Source organism: Plodia interpunctella, chromosome 10, assembly GCF_027563975.2.
Source record: "Plodia interpunctella isolate USDA-ARS_2022_Savannah chromosome 10, ilPloInte3.2, whole genome shotgun sequence".
In the NCBI taxonomy this organism is placed as follows: Eukaryota; Metazoa; Arthropoda; class Insecta; order Lepidoptera; family Pyralidae; genus Plodia; species Plodia interpunctella.
The window spans coordinates 5,959,906-5,985,416 of record NC_071303.1 but is presented as its reverse complement, the minus strand read 5'-3'; the positions used below and the strand labels follow the sequence as shown (position 1 = coordinate 5,985,416).

General features: G+C 34.7%; 1 protein-coding gene and 1 long non-coding RNA gene across 5 annotated transcripts; one reads left to right on the top strand and one right to left on the bottom strand.

Annotated features, from left to right (window-relative positions):
- Positions 1–478: 478 nt before the first annotated feature.
- LOC128673019 (uncharacterized) lies at positions 479–25,504 on the top strand. Of its 2 annotated transcripts, XM_053750601.1 has the most exons (6): positions 479–805; positions 23,070–23,165; positions 23,636–23,742; positions 24,010–24,126; positions 24,497–24,635; positions 24,940–25,504. In XM_053750601.1, exons 2-6 carry the CDS (start codon positions 23,080–23,082, stop codon positions 25,067–25,069), a joined length of 579 nt encoding a protein of 192 aa, XP_053606576.1. In that variant the 5' UTR covers positions 479–805; positions 23,070–23,079; the 3' UTR covers positions 25,070–25,504. The 2 variants fall into 2 exon arrangements, with proteins under 2 accessions (XP_053606576.1, XP_053606575.1); XM_053750600.1 differs by lacking the exon at positions 479–805 and having other exon boundaries at positions 19,671–23,165.
- On the bottom strand, positions 9,128–14,052 carry LOC128673020 (uncharacterized). Of its 3 annotated transcripts, XR_008405030.1 has the most exons (4): positions 12,438–14,052; positions 11,549–11,960; positions 11,020–11,436; positions 9,128–10,771 (listed from the first exon to the last, which is right to left on the bottom strand). It is a non-coding gene; the product is annotated as an uncharacterized LOC128673020 (long non-coding RNA). The 3 variants fall into 3 exon arrangements; XR_008405029.2 differs by having other exon boundaries at positions 11,549–14,049; XR_008405031.2 differs by having other exon boundaries at positions 11,663–14,048.
- Positions 25,505–25,511: the final 7 nt, after the last annotated feature.

Here is a 25,511-nt window from a genome sequence, read left to right as displayed (position 1 = left end):
GACCTGATTACATGGTAGACCATAACACAAACATTTGCCAGACAAACTGAAACACTTCGCAAACGAACCGTATCGAGTGCTATCGCTGCGATAGCGTCGTATTGGCGTAGCTGATAAGCTATCGGACACTCCAGCCTGCGCCGCCGGCGCGACGTGATACTCGTAGATGCTCAGACTGTGTCCACCCTAAATCACCAGATACTAAAAACTTAATAAATTTAATCTAAAATACAATATACATTACCAAATATATTTTTGTTAACGTTATTATTTTGATTAAAGTTCCGCCCTAGAATAAGACCACACAAGACATATGGAAATGATACCCTCGACAGAGAATTGTGGAAAGAGAAAGAGGATACTACATCATATTAGAAAATATCGTGCATGTACTCGTATACTCGTATGTAGCACCCCACTGACAACTGGCATCTAATCTGGACAACTGGCATTATTAAACAAACAAGCTGAGGACACACACATCAACTTCACTGTGTGCGCGGTTCAAAATAAATAACATCCCTAATGCGTTTTGTTCGATTTAACTAAATTTAAGACCTCACAACGGATGGGAAGTCGATGTAACTATGTAATCATAATCATAATCTAAAATGTAATCTTGGTTAAGTTTTTTTAATATGCACTGTCATAAAATCTCGATGTCATAACGGTTGTGTTGCTAACACGTTATATAGCTATATAGGTTCTACCATTGCATCACGCAAAAGTTTGATATATTTCCCAAGTTGACGAAATTCTTATCTTCGTGCGTCAGCCTCGTGCCGCAACAGCAGACCACAATCAGGTAAGTACGATATAATAATAGACTTGTGATAGACGTGGCTATGATCACATACACAACACGTTTACAATTTCATAAGAACCACCAGAAATAACACAAACGAAAAGAAAGAAAGACATTTTGATGACTGGGGCTCGTTTTTGTGGCTAGTTAATCGGTGAATCGACTACTATGTACTTACTTTCATTAGCTAACTTAGAAAACCACACAATGTACTATTCCATAGGTAGTATTATTTCATCTCAATTTTGACGTTCCATTATGCGCATGGATAAAATACTTAGGTAAAAAGTGGACCGTTACATGTAAAGGTCCATGTTCATTTTATATTTTTTAACTGTATAATAAATAATTAGCAGCAAACTATGGATCATTATGTATTTCTACGTATCTTATAGTAGCTAGAACTAAGTAGGTAGGTAATTATATTTTATACGACAACAGTCCATGGCTTCTGTTTATCTTTACTTAATGGTAAACGACTGTTTAATATTATACAAGTATTTCATATTATGCTATAAAGGTCCAGGTAACAATTTTACGGGTTAGTGAAATTTCGTCATCAATTTTAGCACACAAGTTTAATAAAAAATATTTTACTAATTCGATTGGACTTCTTCAGCTTCGAATCTCTGTGCTCGCAATGTATCGAATTAAGGAATTTTAACTTTTATGAAAGCTAACCTAAAATACCTTAGCGTGTAAAATATACTATTATTGCACCAAAACATTTTTGTGTATGTTACAATGTTAATAAACTAGCGCTCAGATAAAATCATAATAAATTATACCTAAACCTTCCTCAGGAATCACACTATCTATTGGTTAAAACTGTACAAAAATATGTCCGGCATTTTTTGGGTTTATCGCGTTCATACATTTTTTGAAATTAAATGAAAATTTAATCGAGAGTATTCCTAGCTATTTCTGGAAAAGGTACGTTCAGACGATTGGAAATCGTCAGCTCTTTTCCAACAGATGAAACTGTGGCAACAACTTCGGAAGGGTTTCTTAATATTTAATTTAGTTTTATTTATGCATTTAAAGGGATAAACATACAAAGTAAGCCAGCACCAAATGCTGGCGCGCTTAGTCACGCGGCCGCAGACTGCTTTTGTTTGGACAGTGCGAACTAGGCCCGCGCCCTCGTCCGACCTTGTCTCGACTCGGATTTATTGATGCGTCACCGCAGAGTCGCGCGGCCAGTGTTGGCTATGTTGAGCCGTACATTAGATATAGGACTGTTACTGTCATAATCAAGTTAATTACTTAATCTGAAATAATAATAAAAATATTACATTTATTGATTGGGCCTGATTGGGCCCACCCTGGGCTCCGACGCTCTATGATTGAAAATATAACAAAAAGTAGAAAATGGACAGCTACGAGATAATTAATTGGTTGTTTTTATGTTGTGAAAGAATAGAATCAAAAAAAGTCTACAGCATGGAATTAGTAGGTACGTCTATTCTACGGAGTACCTACTAATTCCATAGTTTACAGCTAAACCTCGAGACAGATGTCATTTAGACACTAATTTCGATATATCATTCATTTTATAATATCCTAATTAAATATTATTCGCTACGAAAACAATGCAGGAAATAGAATGTCAATAATCGCTATATTATACAAATATGAAATAGATTGACGCCACAAATCTTTATACTGTGACGCTACCAATTAATTCGAATATCGCAATATTATTTGAACTGTTTGCTATCACTTGGCCTTGTCTATGACGCCAAACGTTGCTGTTATTATTTATTTTCATTTAAAATATTAATAAAAGCTAATAATACTTATATATTTGATAAATGTCTTTAATAAGTGTATTTATCAAAATTTTAATATGAATAATATTTATGTTGGACAATATATTATCTAAATAATATCTATTGAAATTAAATCGAAATACAAACGAAAATGTTGACCGTAGGTTGACCGTAGCATACTTAGCAGCTTTGACTACGCGGTGAATTTGGCGTCTTCTAAGTGCTACGCCACGCTACACGGTCAGGGGCTGATTCTCATGCAATTTTGCGTTTTGGTAATACCACAACCTACTACAAAAAAAGGGAAAATCTATAGGAGATGCCAGATGTTAAAGAAATACATGAAATAAGTAGGTACCGTAACTACTTATTTCATGATTTCTTTAACATCTGGTTTTAACTAAATATATACCTTTACCATTGACCTTTAGATTTTTTCTTTATTGTCATATCAAAACAGTTCTGATTTCAAAGAATTTTAAATTTTACAGGTCATATTTTAGTTTGAATTCGGAAGCACCATTTTTTTTGAACACTATTAAATATACATAATTTTTTCACTCCAGAAATACTTATACTTGATAAAAATTTGTAAACATGTAGCTGCATGTTACATAAGTAAAGTGTCTTAAGTAAGCAGTAACTTTTATTGAATGCTGAGTCCAAGAACCAAGTTGGCGAGATTATGGGTGCATTCACGCTGTCAATGTACGGGTTATTCGAGAAGAGTGAATTGGAGCTAGGACTGGGTACAGTACTTACGAGTATCATATTACTTAGTATCCATATTGCACTAATCTATAGTAAGTTATAATGTTGAAGAGATTTATATTTGTACCTACGTAGACAAATGTAACAACACGAGAAATTAGTAGAGTAAGTAGGAAAGACGTATTTGTTTACTGTCAAAAATATATATACGTAGGTACCTCTATAATATTTTTTATACGAGTGTCTATGATATATGCCTGCACCTGGATGTTCTTATTATAATTTGAAAAAAGGAGTCAGGACGTGGATTATCACCTAGTAGCTAATCAGCATGACTCCTTTTTCCATGAAAGACTGGTAGTTACGAGAAAGTAAAGACTTTTTTGGCTCAGAGTATAAGCCCAACATGGAAGAGCGGGTGTGTGAAGCTAGAGGGGAGAAGGAGTGATGCATTCATTGCACCGCAGTCTGAATGCGCTGGCTTCGTCCGCACGCCACCTCTCGCCATTGCCACCGATCTCATCACCTCACCGGCCAACACTGTTTTAACATTCATCAAGGGATACTGATCCCTTCAATCATCCTATTATTTTTTCCACAGGGCTACGCTTCCATAGGAATCGGAATAAAAAGTACCCTATATGTTCTATTTTAGGTTATATTCGATGACCTCCGTGACGTAGTGGTCAGCACGCCCGTCCGTTATCTGAAAAGGTCTTGGGTTCGATTTCCAGCGTGGGCTATTAATATTAGCCCGCGATCACAAATAATTGTCTGCGGTTCTGGGCATCATAGGAACAGATACAACATATGTTCCTGTTCCTGTGAGTATTGTCCATGTATTTATTTATCCTACCCATGTACAGTCAATAGCACATCAAGTTGCCCTGCTTGAACCTTTATGGCGCATGATTGAGTAACAAAAATGACAATGCCAAACTTTCGCATTGTACTAAAGCATAATGAATGAAACTGTAGTTGTAGTAAAATTTGACACCATTATGAATGATGATCCCTATATCCATATCCGTACTTCTCTATAGAGAACATATCATTTATATACACCCCAAAAACATTTTTTTGGCTAAATTGCAGAGACGCAGACGAATCATTATTTTCTTGTGTAAAATATTAATTTGACTTAAATTATGGAGTCTAGATTTCTAGTGCGCTCCTTTCCACAGACCATTTCGTCCATAAATATCGGTAGTCCTTTAAATGTGCTTTCGAGCCATTATGAAGTGTATAAACCCTTCATCACCAAGTTTGTGGAAATAGCTTCTATTTTTACGTAGGTAAGAAACAGTGTTCGTGACTATAGTGGAATATTTTTCAACACCAGCTCAATTTTCACAATATTTACACTGCTCTCAAAGAGTAACTTAGTTTAGTGAAATAATTTCCACTTTCCATACAAAGTCCAATTAAATATTTAGAAGTGTCAAAGGATTATTTTGTCGCTGTTTAAATTTTGTCCCTGTTGAAAATTTTCAAAAATCTACGATTTTTATATCTATCGATTTTTATATTCGAATATAAAAATTTTACTCAAGGAAATTGGCATGATTTCACCGATCCGTGTATAAAGTCAGTTATTACTTATTTTTTATGTACTCACTGCTTATTTGCATAATCAACAGATTATTCAAGTCTATCTCAACATTCATCAATTAATTATTTATATGTATTTTGTTTAAAATCAAATCTATACCAGGTAGGTATATATACTTGTCCTACATCCTTAATTCCTTACAAAACAAAGTCATCTGTCTGTTGCGATAAATTCAATAACTACTGCAAGGATTTTCACCAATAGATTTCCTGAGAAAAGTTTAGTTGCATAATTTATTACGTTTTTACCCGAGCGAAGCCGACAGTGGCCGCTAGTATAATGCAAATGTGAAAGTTTGTTTATTTAGTATTGCTAAAGGATTGCCGATTTATTATCTATCCATGGTTATAAATCAGTGATCCTTTAGCAATAGTGCAAACACTAGTGTGATTGAAAGCGTATGCGATGTGAGTGTAAGGGATACACAGGAAGTGCGTCGGTGAAGCGGTAAGATGGAAGTTCTGTTTGGGCAGCGTCGCGTGAAAATGCGGCGAGAGTGGCCGGAAGTCAGCTAAAACACCGGCCTTGTCCGTCGGACAAGGCCGGATGGATGGAGCAGAAATGATGCACCACGATATTCTACTAGAATAAGTGGTGATCACTTCTGTGGTGGATGTCAGCCTAACCTATTCTCGGCCTAACGTCGGCACAAGTGTTTTCCTCAGAACTCATTATTTTTTACAGTTTTCCTTCTGCTGAGTAGAAATGTTTGAAGTGACATATATAAGTGTCCTAGTTTTTGCCTGCAGTTACAGATCAACAAAAAAGGAAAGTACTTAATGCCAGCTATGGAATTGGTAGATATTCCGTACAAGAGTACCTACTAATTCCATGATACCAGCAGCTTCACAGCAATATGCCAGGAGATTAGGATGATTGTCAAAAACTGCTCTGTCAAAGCATTACTGATAAAAAATTATACATAAATTTATATTTAAAAAATGGTAAGCCCTTCTGGCATAATAGGGACCAACACTGTTTGAATGAGTTTCTTTCGGCATTTCTTCTCAGCAGTGGTCGTTCCGAAATGCTAGTAGTTTGTAGCTTTGGTAAACATCATTTAATTTAGATTATGACGTGAAAAAGTGCCTGTGAAGGCCTAATTTCTGAATAAATGATTTGATTTGATTTGACATTTGTCTTATGTGCATATGTGTGATTCCTGTTTACATTATTTTTGTTGTCAGAACGAGTTTCTATGTCTACTTTCTTTCTTTATTAAAACTAAATTTACAATATAATACCAAATATATTGATTGTCCATAAAAACAATATTAGTACTATAGGAATATTAGTAAAATAATACAAATTGTGCATACAATACAAATTGTGGCCTATTGCTAAGCAGTCTCTTCCAGCCAACCTTTGGGTTGAGAGGATAACAGAAGAGGGTGGGTGCATTTTGGGTGCAGTATGTATCAATATATCAGTATAAAACTCTTCCGTTACTGAGTGACTGACTGACTGACTGACTGACAGACAACGTACACCCGAAACTGCTGGACGGGAAGCTGAAATTTGGCATGTAGGTGAGTGTAGGTGAGCATTAAGAGAGGATTTTTAGAAATTCCACTCCGAAGGGGGTGAAAGGGGCGAAAAACTGTAAATATGAAAGTTCTACACCGTTGAAATTTGGATTTTGGTTGTTTACAAAAAAGTAATGAATACATACGTGTTTCAGATTTTTCTGAAAATTAACCCTCAACCTCTTCGAAAGATTGAATAGGACTTAATAGAATTTTCAAGATAAAAAGCTGAAAATTGGCACACTTACTTTTTGATGTTTGTGGTTAATATAAAACCAGGACGTAAAACGTCATGGAAAATGGGACGGCACGCGTTGCAGAAAGCGGGAAATGGGAAGGAGACACGTAGTGGGAAACGGAACGGGACACATTGCAAAAAATATGATGGCACAATATGTAGGAAGTACAGGATATCTACTTTACGTTACATAGCAGGAAGCGGAATTGGACAAGTTTGCGGGATGAGACACGCAGCGGGAAACAGGAAATTGAACTAAAGATGAGAAAAAATGCGAATTTGAATCATATATGTTTACCAGTCTTACAGAGTACGCGATAAAAAAATTACTGAGATTTTACTATGAAATTCACGCGAGCGAAGCCGCGGGCAAAAACTAGTTGGATATAAAAACAAACCTATACCACAAATGCTGTGTTAGTCATAGCAGTGTGCTTACCTTTGCTTTACATTGCACCACCTTCTAACGTCCTCTGACACACACATGATTCACAGGATTTACGACTGCCAGGGTGATATACGTATAAATATTACAAATGGCTTAATTAATTTATCGATCTTATGTATCTAATCACCAGCAAGTAAATAATTTATCCAAAATTAGGCATTTTGGAATATATAGTTCCTAATGATGAAAGCGTGACAAAAAGATAGACAGTCTTTCTCATTTATAATATGAGTATGGAATTGTCAATATACAATCTATATATTTTTTTATACACTCTTAAACGACTGTACCGATTACAAAATTAGACTGGTATCCCAACACAAGACCTAGAAGACCAAGAAGTTCTAGACTTCTTATACGTTTTATTCTAATCTAAACCTACATTTGTTTCTAAAACGTAGGCTTGGCAACTGCCAAGGTAGGAAACTTCCTGATATAATTTACAATGTGTAATATGTGATAGACAGACGCGAGAAACTTTTTACCATAAGTAGTACCATACACAATTTTTACGGAGATAAGAATTCGGGAGTGTCACCACGCTGGTAGACCTCGCTCGCTTCGTTCGGACGTTCAACAAACAAAACGCGTTAGGTATACTTAGTTCATTTGTATATTTTATTGTATTATTCAAAGTTTCGACAAGAAAATAAAAGTTTCCAATTCCAAAAATTAAAGGTTCTAAAATATATCTACTTTAGAAAACAATATATACATACTCAACTTAAGTTCTGTATAGATCCATCAATTTTATTCGCCAATAAAATCACATCTTGTGAGAGATTACTGAAGTTGCTGATAATTTTCGGTAACTCTTTGTTTTTAATTTGATTTAAAAGTAAAATCTCTTTTTGTGTAATATTTTAAGTTCGGGCAGTACTTCCCGTAAACTTGTAATAGAATCTGTCGTTTGCTTACCATCCAATATTTCATAAACGTCATCGAATATTTTTAAGAATTCATCGTTTATTTTACTTTTTATGTCGTTCATCTTATTCTCGAGTAATACTTCCAAAATGTCTTTATCATCATTATCTTTGTTTATTTTTGAGTCGTCGTTTTGTTTCCGGGGTGCATCACTACGTACCATTTGTCGTCCTGAGTATGGAATTGTCAATATACAATCTATATATTTTTTTATACACTCTTAAACGACTGTACCGATTACAAAATTAGACTAGACTTTCAGGAGTAACACAGGCCATTGTGAAAATAAGCTAGAGTCCTTCATTACAAGGCAACTTCAATTTATCACTGAGGTAACGTCACGATGATGAATGAAATTTAAATTATTTACTTAATGGTATAGATACATAAGATCGATAAATGAATTACATTAGGAACTATATCTATTCCAAAATTAGCCATTTTGGAATATATAGTTCCTAATAATTCGAAGTCGAACATAAGCTACCGTAGGAGGAGCAAATACACGGCGGTGATATTTTACTTATATTGAGTGTAATGTTCAAGACAATCATGTGTGCCTACAGACAGTGTCACAGCAAGGACACAGGTCAGCGTCTGGCGCGGCGTCATCAGGTGACCGCTCACTTGCACAGTGCCATTTTTTGCCGGCCACCTGTCTTTGACCGTCATTATTTGTGATGCCATTCTGTTGTATCCTTTGTTGTGACTGCAATTGACAGAGTAAATAAAAGCGAGAGTCTGATATCGCCTTTACAGTACACTCAAGTATCCAGACAAACCCTAAGTAGTGGTTAATATGTAGATAATCCTTGTAAAATATTTGAAATAAATATACTTATTAAAAAAAATCAAAAGTGACAAACATCTTCCGATACGTGACACAGGTCGATATGGTGAATTGCAACTTGCGAAAACGTACTAAGGGATATTTGGCAAAAAATTCTGCAAGCTTAGTGGTTAATTCCAGGATACGTGAATTTATTTAGTAGTATGTAATGAAATTCGTAAACAATGAGTCTTAATATAGACTTCTTTTGTTTTTATTTTATACATTTTTCATAAAGGCATTTCAAAAGGTAACCGACCTGGGTAAGTCACGAACACATCACCTTGTGTTCATCACTCCCCAGTCACAGCAATAAAAACAAATTGTCAATTGTTTTCTTTGTCTCATATTTAATTTCAAAGCACAACACGTACGGAATCCTGAATTTCTTCTTTGAGCTGATAAATTATTGATTCATTCCACTTATTTGTTATGTGTTCTTCATTTTCACTATTTAATAAATCTTATTTTATTGGTGTTTATCCATGGCTGACTTACACAACGTCATTCCGTCAAAAAAGTAAGTATACAATTTGAATCCGTGTTAGGTTGTGGGCTTGCAGCAGGTTATCTCATCTGACAACATCGTCCTTGGCGGGCGAGACAGGCCAGCGGGCGCGCAAGGGCGCCCTTGTGCAAGCCCCTGTGCCCTTGCCGAGCCAGACGGTGCAAACACCCTCCCCGACACAATGCAACCGTCACTGCCGTTAGGCGTGACGTTACGAATATTATCAAACAAAGAAATAATAACTTTATACGGAAAAAATACTTATATATAAATGAAATTCTATATTTGTGGGATTTTGTGGGATTCCGTACCTCAAAAGAAAAAACACATCCCTAAAGAAATCCTTCCTGCATATGCCTCTATATGACCTTCAAAGCTATTACGCTCCGAAAGTAATCACTAAACCAATTGAGTTGAAAAGTGCTTTTCTTTTTTTTTAAGTGTGACTCAAAGAGCGACAAGTAACTTAAATTTATGAGCTACTTTTGGAAGTTAGAAACGCTAACTATCGTGTTCATTGAAAGAGCTTGTTTGAGAATTAGACTTTTTTATAATATTTAACTACATGGTTTTGGAGTAAGCGTGTCGAGAAAATCTGCTAGAACTTGGCAGGGTTCTTCTTGGCAGGGTCTTGTGTTGGGATACCAACACAAGACCTAGAAGACCAAGAAGTTCTAGACTTCTTATACGTTTTATTCTAATCTAAACCTACATTTGTTTCTAAAACGTAGGCTTGGCAACTGCCAAGGTAGGAAACTTCACAGACGCGAGAAACTTTTTACCATAAGTAGTACCATACACAATTTTTACGGAGATAAGAATTCGGGAGTGTCACCACGCTGGTAGACCTCGCTCGCTTCGTTCGGACGTTCAACAAACAAAACACGTTAGGTATACTTAGTTCATTTGTATATTTTATTGTATTATTCAAAGTTTCGACAAGAAAATAAAAATTTCCAATTCCAAAAATTAAAGGTTCTAAAATATATCTACTTTAGAAAACAATATATACATACTCAACTTAAGTTCTGTATAGATCCATCAATTTTATTCGCCAATAAATTCACATCTTGTGAGAGATTACTGAAGTTGCTGATAATTTTAGGTAACTCTTTGTTTTTAATTTGATTTAAAAGTAAAATCTCTTTTTGTGTAATATTTTAAGTTCGGGCAGTACTTCCCGTAAACTTGTAATAGAATCTGTCGTTTGCTTACCATCCAATATTTCATTAACGTCATCGAATATTTTTAAGAATTCATCGTTTATTTTACTTTTTATGTCGTTCATCTTATTCTCGAGTAATACTTCCAAAATGTCTTTATCATCATTATCTTTATTTATTTTTGAGTCGTCGTTTTGTTTCCGGGGTGCATCTCTACGTACCATTTGTCGTCCTAAAATAAATATATTCAAATATTGTAAGTGAATATTTTTTTTTAGAAACCCTTTAATTATAAAGAAATATATCAAGACAAAGTAAATTAAACCATGGATGTAAATATTTATTTATACATATTCTACGGGATATCAGTAAACAAATATAGCTTTTTAATGATAGAGACCAATCTCGATGATCCTATATGTCATCATGCATGACAGGCCATTTTTCCAGTACTAAAATATAATGTTAGTTATTACTTACCCAGTGAACTTATGTATCTACATTATTGGCAATGATCTGCATATTTTTCTATTAGGCTCTCTAAATGTATTAAATGAAATTTTATATTTGTCACCAGTACGTGAATTTGATTTACGGGTATCTCTTCTTCTAAAATTGACATCGTTTCTTTCAAGTGAATATATTGATCATTAACATTTAAAACATAATTCATTACTTCACTTAATTCTTTCGATGCGAAATCTTTTGTTTTTTGTTTAAATTTATTTACTTTATCGATATATGCATGTTCGTCTAACTGTAATTTTTCTTTGAGATAATTGCATGTTTCATTCAGAAACGATTGGAGTTTTGAATTTACCAAATTTCGAAGACTTTCATAACTACTACAGTACTTGGAATTAGTTCCATTTTTCTCCATTGTATTTGAAAGTTTCACTGAAAAAGGAAACGTAGTAATAAGTAAGATAATTATTCTCCTAATAAATTGAAATGAATAAAAAAATATGAAATATTATAAAAAACTTGAGACAAAAGAATTCATTCATACCACCATCCCCAGAATCATAATCCACATAATAATCATCTTCAAGGTGGGAATAATGTAATTGACAAATTCGATTCTGCTCAGCTAACTCATTTATTAATTTTTCATATTACTCACTACTTTCGTTATATTTTCCTTCAATATGCGATAGTTTGTCAAATACTTTTTTGATTCGGTCATGGATGTGTTCCCGATTTGCTGCAATTTCTTTCAGTAAATGGTCTAAATGTTTCGGCCGGTCAACGATCCAGCTAGTGACTTCGTCTATTTTTTGTTTTATTTTATCGCCAGTCGTAGTAGCATTTACATGGTAACTGGCATTCAACTTTTCGTATATTAGAAGCTTGTCTGCTATTTCATCAATAAATCTTTAAATCGTTAGCACTAAACAATGACATATTATTGGGGCAAGGTTCTGAAATCAATAGGCGTTTCAAATCAATTAATAGTTACCGTGTTTTTGTACTTTTATATCTATCTCAATCTCAATGTTATAATTCACATTCTCAGACACCTGGGATCCGAGTAAAAAATAACTTTTATTTGAAACAAACACAAAATTGCTGTATATTTTACAATCGGTCTGGTGTTGTTGCCGATAGACAACAAGCTTTCTCTCTTTTCTGGACGTTTTCTTAATTATTTCCGTCGCCATAGAACGTAGGAGCTTTGGTGTCGTTTTTCTACTTTTTCTCCTTCACTTTAGTTGTTCTTAGTTGTCAGACCAGTGATCCATATACGACATCCACATTAGGATATAGAGTGGTAATTTTTAACTTTAATATATATTTATTATTTTTAACTTTAATATATTAATACATTATGAGAGAAATTCGAATAATATAGAGAGAATATGGATAATAATCTATATTATTAGTCTATATTTTTTTACCTGTAACATTTTTTACTTCCTCCGTTTTATTTTCCATTGAGTTTTCGGGAAGCACATCCTCAATGGTAAAACTACCAGGAAACTTGCTTAATAATATACAAAAAAGTATCTTTGGCAACATACCGTCTGTTGTAGTGTTAATACCAAACTATAGATGTATTTCACTATGAGTTCGAGATGAACAATAGTAAATGGTCTTTTCAATAGTGGCCAGTTGTATATAGTGAAAATACATACGCTATTTCAAAAATGTCTATTAGCTAGGTATTTATAAACTGCATTTCTTTAGACACATACGCATGCATGTGTTTATTTCCAATTGACAAGTAATAAAAATAAATTACAAATAGTTAACAGTTTAAGTACATACGAACAAGAATATTTGTAATGGTTTAAATAGCATTGCTGATACGCTGTTCGTATTCGTTAAGAAAATAACAAGGAGTCATATTAGAAGATTTTTTTTTCGTTCTTCCAGCTTACTGTGTACGGATTTTCCTTTCTAGAGTCAATTGCGGATTCATTGCTTGTGCATTTAATAATACAATTATTGCATGCGACAATGCGGGTTAGTATTCCGGTTTACCGTTTTTACCAGCTAGGGAAATATAGCTATAACTCTCTATCCCATCTACGGATATAAATTTCCGGCTGCGTTCGGGGCAGTATAAATATATAATCTTACATTTTTGAAGATTCGGCTGTGATTTTACTGCCAGCCATTTTCCTGACGCCTCTATATATGTAAATAAATAAATGTATCTTAGTTGCCTTGTATATTGTATATTGTAGGGCGGAACGACACGCAATGATAGGTACAAACTTCATACTAAATCGAGGGTAGATATTTTGACACAGATAATTACAGATAATCTAGATTACATCAACTTAATGAATAACATATAGATAATAGAAAAAATAGATATAACTATATACATACACAGCATATCACTTAACAAAGATTAGTGATATGCTGTCCACATAAAGTCATGTCATAACCAATTATTTAATTTATAGAATGGAGTATTATGGACACATCTACTTATGTCATTCTTTTAGCGTTTCAATAATGTTGTAGTAGGTATTTTGTTAAAAATACAGTTAACTCTCTTAGTAATTTCATAAAAACAATAATTATACTCGTAAACTCTGAACTCGTAAAATGCGAAAGTTTGGGATTGTGAGAAGTTTGTTTCTCTATCAGCCAAAATCTGGACGGATTTAGATGAACGTTAAGAATTCTTTTATCTTTTTTAACTTTTTCCCGGAATTCCTACGGGAGAGAGACTTCGCGCAGCCAGTATGAATTAAAGGCATTTGTTCTTTCTTCTATTATGTTAGGACGTATTTATTTAGTCGATTTGAAAAGTGTATTTGTAAGTAGACCGATTATAAAAGTGCAATGCCGCAGTGCGCCACGACGCGACCTTCTGTCGCCATGCTGTCTGGAGGACGGCAGGTCGCCGTGACCTAGCCTCACAGATCATCAATCAACATCAATCCGCACCATACTCTTTAATAACGATATAGTAACTAAAAACTTAGATACTTAGAGGTAACTACGTAATTACACGCACCGTTTTCGTTATATCATGGTCCAATAATTATTCCATAGGTATAATCAGTATTAAATTAACTATAATAGTTAGCTAGGTACGTACATTATTAAGGAAGTAGTTACCGAAGTCTTATTCATTAGTTCACCCATGAATATCTTATTCATAATTTCTTCACTTTGTATGATGTTGAAACCTTCGGTTAAAATTTATCGGGTTTCTTCATCTTGTTTATTATTAAGTAGATCCTATTAGTGTGTGGGGATCATGAAAAAATAATTTCATTTTAGACACGTCATACGTCATGTGTCATGTCGTAAGACACCTTATAACTAGTTACTATATTAGTATATTCTATGAATTCTTGACGTATCTACAAATAGATTGTATTTAACACACCTTTCAGCCTCATTTATCCGGTATGAAGCAATAGGATAGCTATGGGTGGATAAGGTGGAAAGAGTGGGGGTGGTTTAGGGGCTCTGGGGTCAGACGATGGCGTTCAAGGTTAAGGCCATCCCTCCCCCAGCCGCACGCACACTGGGGGTAGCATGTACGTCACTAACAATAGCTTTTTTTCTATATCTTCTGTTAAATAAAAAAAAATAAGAAGAACTTAAATCATTACGTAAATATTAATTTTCGCAAACGAAGATTAATATACTTGGCGTAATTTTAAGATGAAAACCGTTTTTACATGCCAGTTTGTGTCAAATTAGTTTTTAAACAACTCTTGAAATGAATCCTTTTTTGTAAGTATCACTTTTTACGAATAAGTTTTAGATCTAACTCCACAAATATATCAAGTTGTAAATCTCATCTTTCAACAAAGTAGCATTGCTCAAAAACTAATTTTACAAAAATTGCATTGGCAAAGTAGGTATGTATTTATTCGTTAAATTTTTGTTACCTACTTACTTCGTAAACATTTCATTTTAAAAACGTATCATTTCGCAACAAAATTATAACATCGAAACCCAATCGGTTCTGGACTTGTTCAAGCACTTTACCCTCCTAGTACTGGAATCAAAACTATCTAATACAACAAGTATGGTTGACATGTCGTTCACCATTCGGTTTATTTGACAAATATATTTTTTTATATGTATTATTATGTTTGGTGATTACATTTTGTCAAATAGTTATTTTGTGGTATTTTGTAAAACTGTTTTATATGAATGAATTAATTTTGTAAAATTATTTTATTTCTAATGACCGGACCCCAATATAATAATTCCTTTCAGAAAAAAAATTAAAAGGTTGAATTTCCTTGGAATTTTTATGTAATGAATTCATAGTATCATAGTATAGTAGCGTATAGTAGCGTATAGTAGCGTATAGTAGTCAATTTTTGTACTAAGAAGAAGAATCGAAATATCTCGTATTCTAAAAGTATGTAATATTTATGTAAATTATTTGTATTATTTTCTAAGTTTGTACCTAATTTTAAATCTAATTACGTATACACCCATTATTATCAGTAATGTAAGTAAGTATATAAAACCTGAGTAGAATGTAAGTTGAATTGATAATAATTTGAAAGTAATATACTTTATCAACATTCTCATTTTCGATGACACAACTGCGGATATTACGAAAACAATCCAAATATTATCTTTAGAGTCACGCGCGTTGCCCACGCTGTCTGTGCCGGAGCTGAAAATATACTACTAATTGACTATTAATTCCCGAGACTAATAATTTAACCAGTAATATAACGGCTGTAATAGGTGAGATCACGTCGGGATGTTCTTACTGCCAACAAATTGGCCACAAAATATGCATTGTTATAGCCATTATTAAACTACTACTAGACTCAATTCTAATCTAGATCAATAGAATATAACAGTAGAAAAAAAATCGTGTACATTAAGGCGATAGAGTCACAGCAGCAGAGTAAGATTTTGTCTGTGTGTCTGTGTGTCTGTGTGTCTGTGTGTCTGTATGTCTGTGTCTGTGTGTCTGTGTGTCTGTGTGTCTGTGTGTCTGTGTGTCTGTGTGTCTGTCTGTACACGGTAATCTTCGGAACTACTAGACGGATTTGAAAGAAACGCATGATGAGCCTGATGAGCATATACTGTTGAGATATAAAAATCGAAGACCTGGAAAACCTGATGTAGATCCATGATGGTACAGCTGTACTATAGGAAATATAGAAATGACGCCCTATCAAAAGTTGTTCAGTGTAATGAGCATTTTCTGTAAAGCTATAAAAATTGAAGCTAAAGCTAAAGTATAGAAGACATAGAAATGACGGTCTAATAAAAGTTGTTTTACTGTTGAGCTATAAAAATTGAAGATCTAGAACACTTGATGCAGACCTGTAATGGTACAGCTAAACTATAGAAAACATTGAAACGCTCTAATAAAAGTAGTTCAGTCTGATGAGCATTTACTGTTGAGGTATAAAAAATCTGGAACACACCTGAAAAGTCATAATAGTTCAGCTAAACTATAGTAAATATACTTTTTCAGTCTGATTATCATCTTCTGTATGTATACTGTGTAGGCATTGTTACATGTGTATGTTCAATTAAAATTCTCTAATAATTTTGACTCCTTACCAAAAATTATTCGGCCACGCGAACGAAGTCGCAGGCCTCAGCTAGTGAAGTAATAAAAACATAATAAAGAGGTCAACTGTCCAACAATATGAAACTATTTCCATACACTATGACCACAGTTTGAATAAAGGCTTGGTAAAGAGGGCTATCTTACTATAAGTATAAACCCCTACTACAGAATTATTCTACTCTTCCTCCATAGAAAATCTTGGACTGTGTGTATTATTGGGCGTGGCTAACGACAACTTTTTGGAAGCGTTATACCTATCAACTTGAATCTTCGTACTTATATAAGGGCCCAAGGTACCCTATCTTACCATTTCGTATCTGAAGAGTTCTCGGGAATTTGTGTGTGTAGGTATTATTTTTGTATCACTTCGTTTTTATATTAGTTTTGTTTGGTCTTATGATGATGACCTTTCAAAGTATTTCTAACCCATCTTTTTACAAGTTTTTATATAAGTTACTAGCGGCCCGCCCGGGCTTCGCTGGGGTAAAAACATAGTAAATTATACACCTAAACCTTCCTCAGGAATCACACTATCTTTTGGTGAAAAGCGCATGAAAATCCGTGCCGTCGTTTTTAAGTATATCGTGACAGACGCGCCAGAAGACTTTGTTTAAGGAGGAGGACTTTGTAAGGATAAAGATGCCTGTTATAGTGTGGGTCACAAATATTGTACGTAAGTTAAGTTTTCATTTTAACTCATTTTCCAGTGACAATTGACAATGCATTATTTTCATGAGCAAGCATTTCTGATGACAGGATAGAAAAAATCCTCAACTAATAACAGTTCAGCAATTTTATGACCGTCCTGTCCTGGTCATGAAATTTTACACTTGGCTTCAATTCTGATTTCTGAAATGCATTGCATTCATTATGATAAGCATGATTGGCACACAGGACAATATCTCCTTGACAGCAATAAAAGCTTGTGTCAAAAGTGAAAATTTAGTAAAAAAATACCTTTTCAAACTTAACCTAGTTAGAGCTAGTGGAATTGTTGAAAGATCGTAATTTATTTAAGCGCAGTGAGTCAGTTGGAGCTCAGCCGACGGATATGAGATCTTCCTCCACGTTATCGGCCGGCACTTTTGCTAAATTAAAATGGATGAGGTTTAAAGTGGATGGAGCGGCCGTAACTAACAGTTGGCGACGTCGTCTGCGTGATTACGACAATCTGTTGTATAATTATAAACCACTGAATGCTAGAGAAATAGCATTATCATAATCCTGCTCAGCCATTTTAATGTGTTGGTGGCTAGGGTATTGAACTTTTTAACGGATGAACTAGACGTCCGTCCCGGCTTCGCCCGGGTAAAATTATAATAAAAGTAGCGTATATGTTAAGTACTCCTGAAGGGTTCCTCTGTCTCTATGCCATATTTAAAAATCGGTCCAGTACTTTTTAAGATTTGTATTTTTGTTTGTAATGAATAGATTCATTCATTCATTTTTAAATAATATTTTACATTAGATTAGATTAGAGGAGGCAGTTAGTTGCATTATAGTAACTTTAAAAACTAAAAAGCTCCAACACAGAACCGGGCTGAATGGAAAAAAATGGAGTGAGGCCTTTGCTCAGCAATGCGACACTTGATGGCTCTAATAATAATAAAAATAATTGAATTAATATTTTGCAAAATATTGCAAAATATTCACTCAATTCATGAATCTGTCACAATCAGAGAACTCACAAAAACGCTCGTCCGTCTTCTCAAAATCACAATACCAATAATCAAAAATAAACATCAATGATCAATTGAAATTACATCTTGGCGCGGTGCTTGATTCGGAGGGGTCAAATTGAAATAAAATCTGTCTGGCTGCAATAAAAAAGTTGATTGTAGTTATGCCGCTTGACCTGTGACTTTCAAGTCGAGAATTCGCATTTCACATTCAAATAAATCGAACGTTATATGTAAGTAATACTTACATGTTAATACTCTGCAATAAAACTGACTAAGTAGGTATAACTTGTGAGTATTATTTACAAAATGACTATGATGTAAGTAAACTTTTGGAAATTTCTCAAGTTTTATCTTTCAAGCTGAAAACATATATAAATGGGAAAAAAATCATTTTAGGTAAATATCCGTGTTAGTTGTACTTATGTGTCAACTCTGTGATTCAAATAAACTATTACATTATTTCAGTTCAGCGTTCAGTCATCAGCGTGGCCACATAGTGGCTTTACCTAACTATACTGAGTTTAATTAGTATATAAGAGAAATGCTAAATTGGAACCTATTTTAAACTCATGTTTCGCTGTGTACAAGTGGCTGTCTAGGCTAATACCGCTAGTACCCACATAAATTTCCATAATGCAATTCGTCTAGACCAGACGAAGTACCTCGGGGCGCGGGCTGAAGCCAGCACCAATGCAGACACTGTCTAGAGGTGAAGCTACACATAGTGCTGTCTACAAGTCTCTTCTTATCCTATCTTCCCCTAAGTTATGTCTAAATTTACGTCCGGTTTCAGTTTATATCCTGTTATTGAAATTCCTATAAAATGTGGAATACTTATATACCAAGTTTGGTTTTGGTTTCAATTTATTTGAGTGTATTGTTATGACGTATATTAAAATTATTATCCAGGACTTCATGTGCCAATTACGATAGACGATCCATGTTCTCACCTGGGTGTAAGTATTGAGACAGTTATAAAAATACTTTAGAAACGAAATAAATGCTTAGCTATTTTTGATAAACATCTGTCCATATATTTTGGTTTCTCACAAAACATCATTTAGATTGCGTGGAAGCGTTGAGTTTTCACGAACGACGTAAGTACTTTGTGTTGGTGATAGTGAAATCACCAACATGAAGTACTTACCTATATATTTCGATTTCCTTATAAAATCGCAAAATATGAGATATAAATGGTCACATCTATTATTGACCGCAGTTGTTTGTTTTTTTTTAAAGTCAAGAGATTTCGCATTTCCAAGAAACAGGGTTTGACAGGCGAACAACGAAGTGATCCTAAATAGATTCGGTTTTTAGGAAAATAATTTAATACATATATATGCAAAATTTATTTTGCGGTTTATTTTTATATAGCTAATAGCTTTCTTTATTATTTTTATATTCGAATAAATGATGTACTTATCTAGCCAGTTGTTTGTAAAGAGATCACGTGTATGCACTCAGCTTCCAGTAGACTCATCCGCCGCTATTACGTCTATTTGGTGACTAGTGTTTGCCTAGTCTAGACTGTAGACGTAAAGTGAGCGATGAATAATATTAGGACAACAAACGTTACGACCGTCTGGAGGTGAGACGAAGGCCTCTTGCCTTTCATTCAAGTAGTCACGAGTGTTCTGTTAGCAAACGCATCTCGTGTAAATGATTATTAAGTTACTTACCTAATGACCTTCGTTTTCATCCTTTGATTCTAGGTACTACTGATGTATGCTCTAGTTTATTGAAATAATTTGATAACGTAGTTATTAAAGATTAAGTAAATGTTTAAATTTAGTGTGTGAAAGAGACACAATTTTAACTAAGTAAGCATACAATTAAACCTAGATACCTATGAAAATGTTGGACATTATTTTGAATCAATGAAAAGACTGCACTGCATATAAATCAACGCTTTTATTATTTTTATTCGATTTTATTAACTGAGTGCGTGAAACTAATAACAAGTATATACAAATATAATACAGTGCTCCTAATAATGGAACTTTAATAAAATGGAATGCTTCGGGACAAATATAAAAATACATTTTCTCCAAAAAAGAACCTGAATATCTTTATTGTTTGTATTATTGCGATATCAACCTAACATTCCGTCGGAATCTGAAATTTATATTAACATAGACATAATGTAAGTTAGCAAAGGCATATAGGCCTGCAGGCAGCTAAAGCGGACATGTCGGTCGAATGTCTAGACTGTAGACTGCCTACCCCCCTCACCCTTCAACCCCTCCCGTCCCCGGCGCCTACGTCAACACCACCGGAAAGCACCAGACACCCTTTGTAAGCTGTATGAAATTAAAATTTGACTTTCCCAATTTTCCCTTATAAAATGTATATTTTGTTTTCATACAAGTAGGTATTCGAAACATCGGATAGCCTATTTGTGACGTAATCACAATTCACACTTCAACTGGGAAATGGGTAGAGTCGCTTCGCTATTCTTTGTCTGCAATTCATTTCAAAATTCCCACAAAACCTTCGCCCCAAAGCTAATTAACAAAATGCGGCCAGAAAGATTGACTTAAAACTGACTGACTACCTTATGGATATCGGATGATCGCAGAATAGACCGAAAAGGAGACGGTGGTACGACATTGATAAATTCTTACGCATGATTCCAGTACAGTACGCATGAGTCCACAAACAGTAATAGAGAGAAATGTGTGGAAGAAAAAGGGAGAGACCTTGCCCAGCAGTGGTACAACAGGCTTGTTAAAAATATTCTCATCGGACAAACTAAAAAGCTTTTCCATTGAGAAAAAAACGAAAAATAATTGATCTGTTTCAGTGGGTCGGAGTGGAAATCCTCATAAATACGATATTGCTCTACACACAAGACATTAAAACAATCACCCTATTTTATATTGTACTAAGGGCTCATTCCGGCTTCGCTCGGGTTAAAACTAATAAATTATACGCCTAAACCTTCCTCAGCAATCACACTATCTTTTAGTGAAAACCGCATGAAAATCCGTGCCGCGGTTTTGAGTTTAGCGCGGACAAACAGACAGGCAAACGCAGCGGAGGACTTTGTTTTATAATATGTAAGGATAATTAGAAATTGTATTTTAAATGAACCTACTTATGGTACACAATATGGCATCGCATCAGTAGGGTGATCTTCATGTCGACCAACAGTGGGTTTGTTTGTTACTTCTTCAGGCTCTGTCTACATAACTAAACTGTCTACTAACTATAATGAAATTTCGCAAACATACATAGAAACACGAAGATCATAGGAAATCTTAAATATAATATTTAGGTAGGTATATTAGCTACATCTTCATCAAATAAAACAAACTTAACATTTAGCTAGGTATTATAATTCCGTAGAGTCGAGAGCGGTGCAGCCGTCTGCCCTTCCATCGCCCTTTGCGTACAGCGTAGGTGTTTTCTAGACATCCAGACATCTCGAGACAGACGGACCATCTCGTAAAATTCTAACTGACATTCCTGTAGAACTGAGAAGAAAACCGGAGAGGTTAGAGTCGGTGATGATCAACACGTACCTAACTTGGTCGATGATCAAGGCCTCCTGTGAACCGACAAGATCCCAGGTTCAAACCCTAATTATCTCAATCAATATTCAATTAGAATAATCTAATCTCATTTATATAGGTATAGTTTCAACTTATGCACCACATGCTTCCGGTAAAAAAAAACATTGTGAGGAAACCTGCCCTTTAGTTGATAATTTATAATCTGCTGTATCAAATAACAAACTACTCCAAACCGAAATATTACCAAGTGGTTTGCGTTTCATTCCACGTAATGACCACGACGACACTCAGCAGTAAGAAGTACGACTAGGACTTGCAAACCAACATGACCATCAATCCACTTGCCCACGCTACTTTATATTGTAATAACGTAATATACCTACGTAAATATGTACTGTAACTATTTATAAGTACCTGCACTTATTATCTTGTCCATACATTATTGAATATGTGACATTCTTGAAACGTGCAGTAATTAATACTTATAACACTACTTACCAGAAACCTGTGGTGCATGCATACGTAGGTACACTAAATACCTAGGTACCTATAACATTTCATTTTCTATCTGCCGTGTAATAGTTTTAAGACTTTTAGATAGGTAGGTACATAGATAATGTTTTATAATGGATTTTTCTTTTGTTCTGAAATAATCACACTATGTACACTTTTTAAGTTACAAAATGAAATAGCTTTTACGAAAACTTTATTTACGAACCGTGCGGTCCATTGAGTTAGTACGTAAGTTCATAATAATAGATCAATGGTCCTGTCTAGACAATTCAGTTGCAATATTCAGTCGTCAAGCGCTGCCATTTCGACTCGCCCGTATAGGTACAAATATTTACGTAAAATCTAATAGAGAAACAAGTACAAAATGGGCAAATATACCAATCTTTTTAAAATATTGATAACACAATATTTAAACGGCACGCAATTGTAGTCCTTTTTTAAGAATATTTTTAAATTAAAGTATGATAAAACTTTAAAATATGATAAATATAACCAATCTTCTTGAAATTTTGCATAAGTACATATAGTTTGAAGTATAAAAAAAGAACATAGGGAAAGAACTTTCATTCCGGAAAAGTAACTGTTCCCGTGGAAATATTACGCATGCGAAGATTTGGGCAACACCTAGTATCGTATAACGACGACACTCCAGCGAGATGTTTGGTCAATTCCATTTAGTTAGCGTAGCAACGCATGAACGCATGGTGGTATAAAGCATTGGGGCTTTATATTTTCCATTACGACGTCGACAGTAGAACAGTATATTGAAAGTAACTCAATAATAGCAATTAGTATAATTGAGATGGAGGCGTCGGCACCTGCGCCCGCTGCCGCCGTGGGCGGCCGTCGGGAGCCTTCCACCGATCCTGTCAAGGCTCAAGGAATCCTGTAAGTACCTTTTTATAAATATTTTTCTTATCTTCAATCTTCAGACATGTGAAAATGATGTATAAGCATTGTAAAAAGTTAAGTCCCATTTTTTAATCGCTCACTTTTGATATTCGGACAACTTTCTCGTTTGTCATAGAATGTCATTATTTTCAGTCGAATCTAATCTAAGTTTGTTGTCTACTTTCATCCCTTACGGGTAGACAGATCCAGGAGTTACAAAACTCGAAGGTTTATTTATCTGTATGGCGGACTTATTAGTAAGAAAGTAAACGGAACATGTACAGCACCCATCATTTCGCTCCATTTAATTCCGTATATTTACAAGATATATTACGATTAAAGTTAAATTATAGTTCAAGTTGGAAATTTATTAATCTAAAACATATGTAAACAACACCCATAAGTTTTTTGATGTCAGTCTATATGCAACTATAGCAAAACAGATTTGCAAGTATTTTATTTTTCAGTACCTCACTGACGCGTAAAGAACGTACGGCAGCTCGGCTGTGGCATCAAAAATGGGGATTTTATACTCGTCTGCGAGAGATACAGGAAGAGGAAGCGCTCAAACTTGGTACGTACTTAAACGTATAAGTTCAATTATAAATGGAGATTTTCAGGTCTTTGAAAAATGCCTTGAAATTATCGGTTTCAGTGGCAATATTTTCTTAAATTAATGTCTAATTTTTAAAAAGCTTCGGCAAATTATATAATTTTACAGTTAACTATGATAATTCGTTAATTGATATCGGAACACCGAATTAAAATGTTACAGCTTCTTAATTCAATTCTGAATTAAATAATCGATTTTCGATCTTAATACTGACTAATATTGGCGCAGGGATGACTCTGGGTGAATATCGAGCAGCCGTCAAGTCAGTGAATTGTCAGCCAGAACCAAAAACGTATCCAGTAGTTGTAGATCCATCTCCGAAACCCTTACCGCCTACCTCAGCAGGTACCTAACATTATTATTATTAAACATATAATCAAGTTTATAGTATATATCAATCATATTTAAATTTGTAGCGGACGCCTGATAGACATTCGTTTATGGTGGAAAATCATCATAGGTTCGAATTGTATTCATGCCTCATCTCAGTCTACTAATATCTCATGTACATACATCACTTGCTTCCGAATGAAGCAAAACAAAGGTAATCTGCGCGCTAGTTGATGAAATGGAACAGGCAAATTGGAAAACCATGTATCATCACAGTAGAGCACCAACTTATGTAATAAGTTATTCGTTGATTGCGCTAGATTTTTATGGATAAACTGAGTAAATATACTAAATGTTAATTTGTTACGGGATTATATATTTTCAGCAATAGTCGGGCGACGTGCGCTGTGTCCTTTAGAGCGCTACGGCCGCCTCGTGAAGACAGAGCGAGACTACCCCACCAGGCCTCCGCTCCCACCTGGACAAATTTATGACTCTTACAAACAAACTTTTGTCTTCTTAGGGTACGTATGTAATTTACATGTAGGATAAAAACTATAGTCGATCTTGTACCAGGCACCTCTCTATTTCATGTTAAGATAATTTTCTTGAAGCGAATCTTAAATACTTTCATTTTGTGTCTAAATAAGCGTTTACAGGTAAAGTTTATTTACTACGTTTATTTTTAAACGTCTAACTCATACGAACTAAACTCGTTAAACGACGATTTATAATTTTTGGTTAAATATCTGTACCGTATATCTCCAAATTAAATTAGATGAAGTTTTCACTGTTATTGCCGAATATATAACGAAAAATGTCCACCAGGAGCGTAAGCGGAGACCCGATCTCGTACAAGCTGCCGCTGGCGCGCTGTGAGGAGCGCGACGACGCGTGGGCGCGCGCGCTTCAGCTGCGCGTGATGCCTTTGTCTCTGGAACTCTTGGATACACTGTGACCGATTTTATCGAGAAACCCTAGACCGAGTAATAAATTTAGGAGGGATTGATAAAAGGCTCTAGTTTGGTTGGCCCAGTTTATAGTCTGGACCTATTAAATTATCTGTTGATATATATGGACAAGAAATCGCACAACCGTTTATATGTAATCAATGATGTAAGTCGGAAAAATATTTAGAGACGGATTAAGCCTGCGCGGAGGTCGTAACACCATATTTTTTTCCAATTTATTTTATACTAGCTGATGCCCGCGACTACGTTCGCGTGGCTGAACAATTTTACAGACAAAGCGTATAATACCTGTACAGAACATACTCATACGACTGAAATATATATTTCGTATAGTTTAGCTGGAACATTGTGACTCTTCTTCATGAAAAGTTTCATTCAAATCGGCCCAGTAGTTCCCAAGATTAGCATCAAGTTTTACGAATCCAAATT

Bases quoted from the DNA above. Each gene is read 5' to 3' on its own strand.
- LOC128673019 (XM_053750601.1), top strand. From the start codon at position 23,080: ATGGAGGCGTCGGCACCTGCGCCCGCTGCCGCCGTGGGCGGCCGTCGG. The intron at 23,743-24,009 runs GTACGTACTTAA...ATATTGGCGCAG, and splicing joins AGAGGAAGCGCTCAAACTTG to GGATGACTCTGGGTGAATAT. The intron at 24,636-24,939 runs GTACGTATGTAA...AATGTCCACCAG, and splicing joins CAAACTTTTGTCTTCTTAGG to GAGCGTAAGCGGAGACCCGA.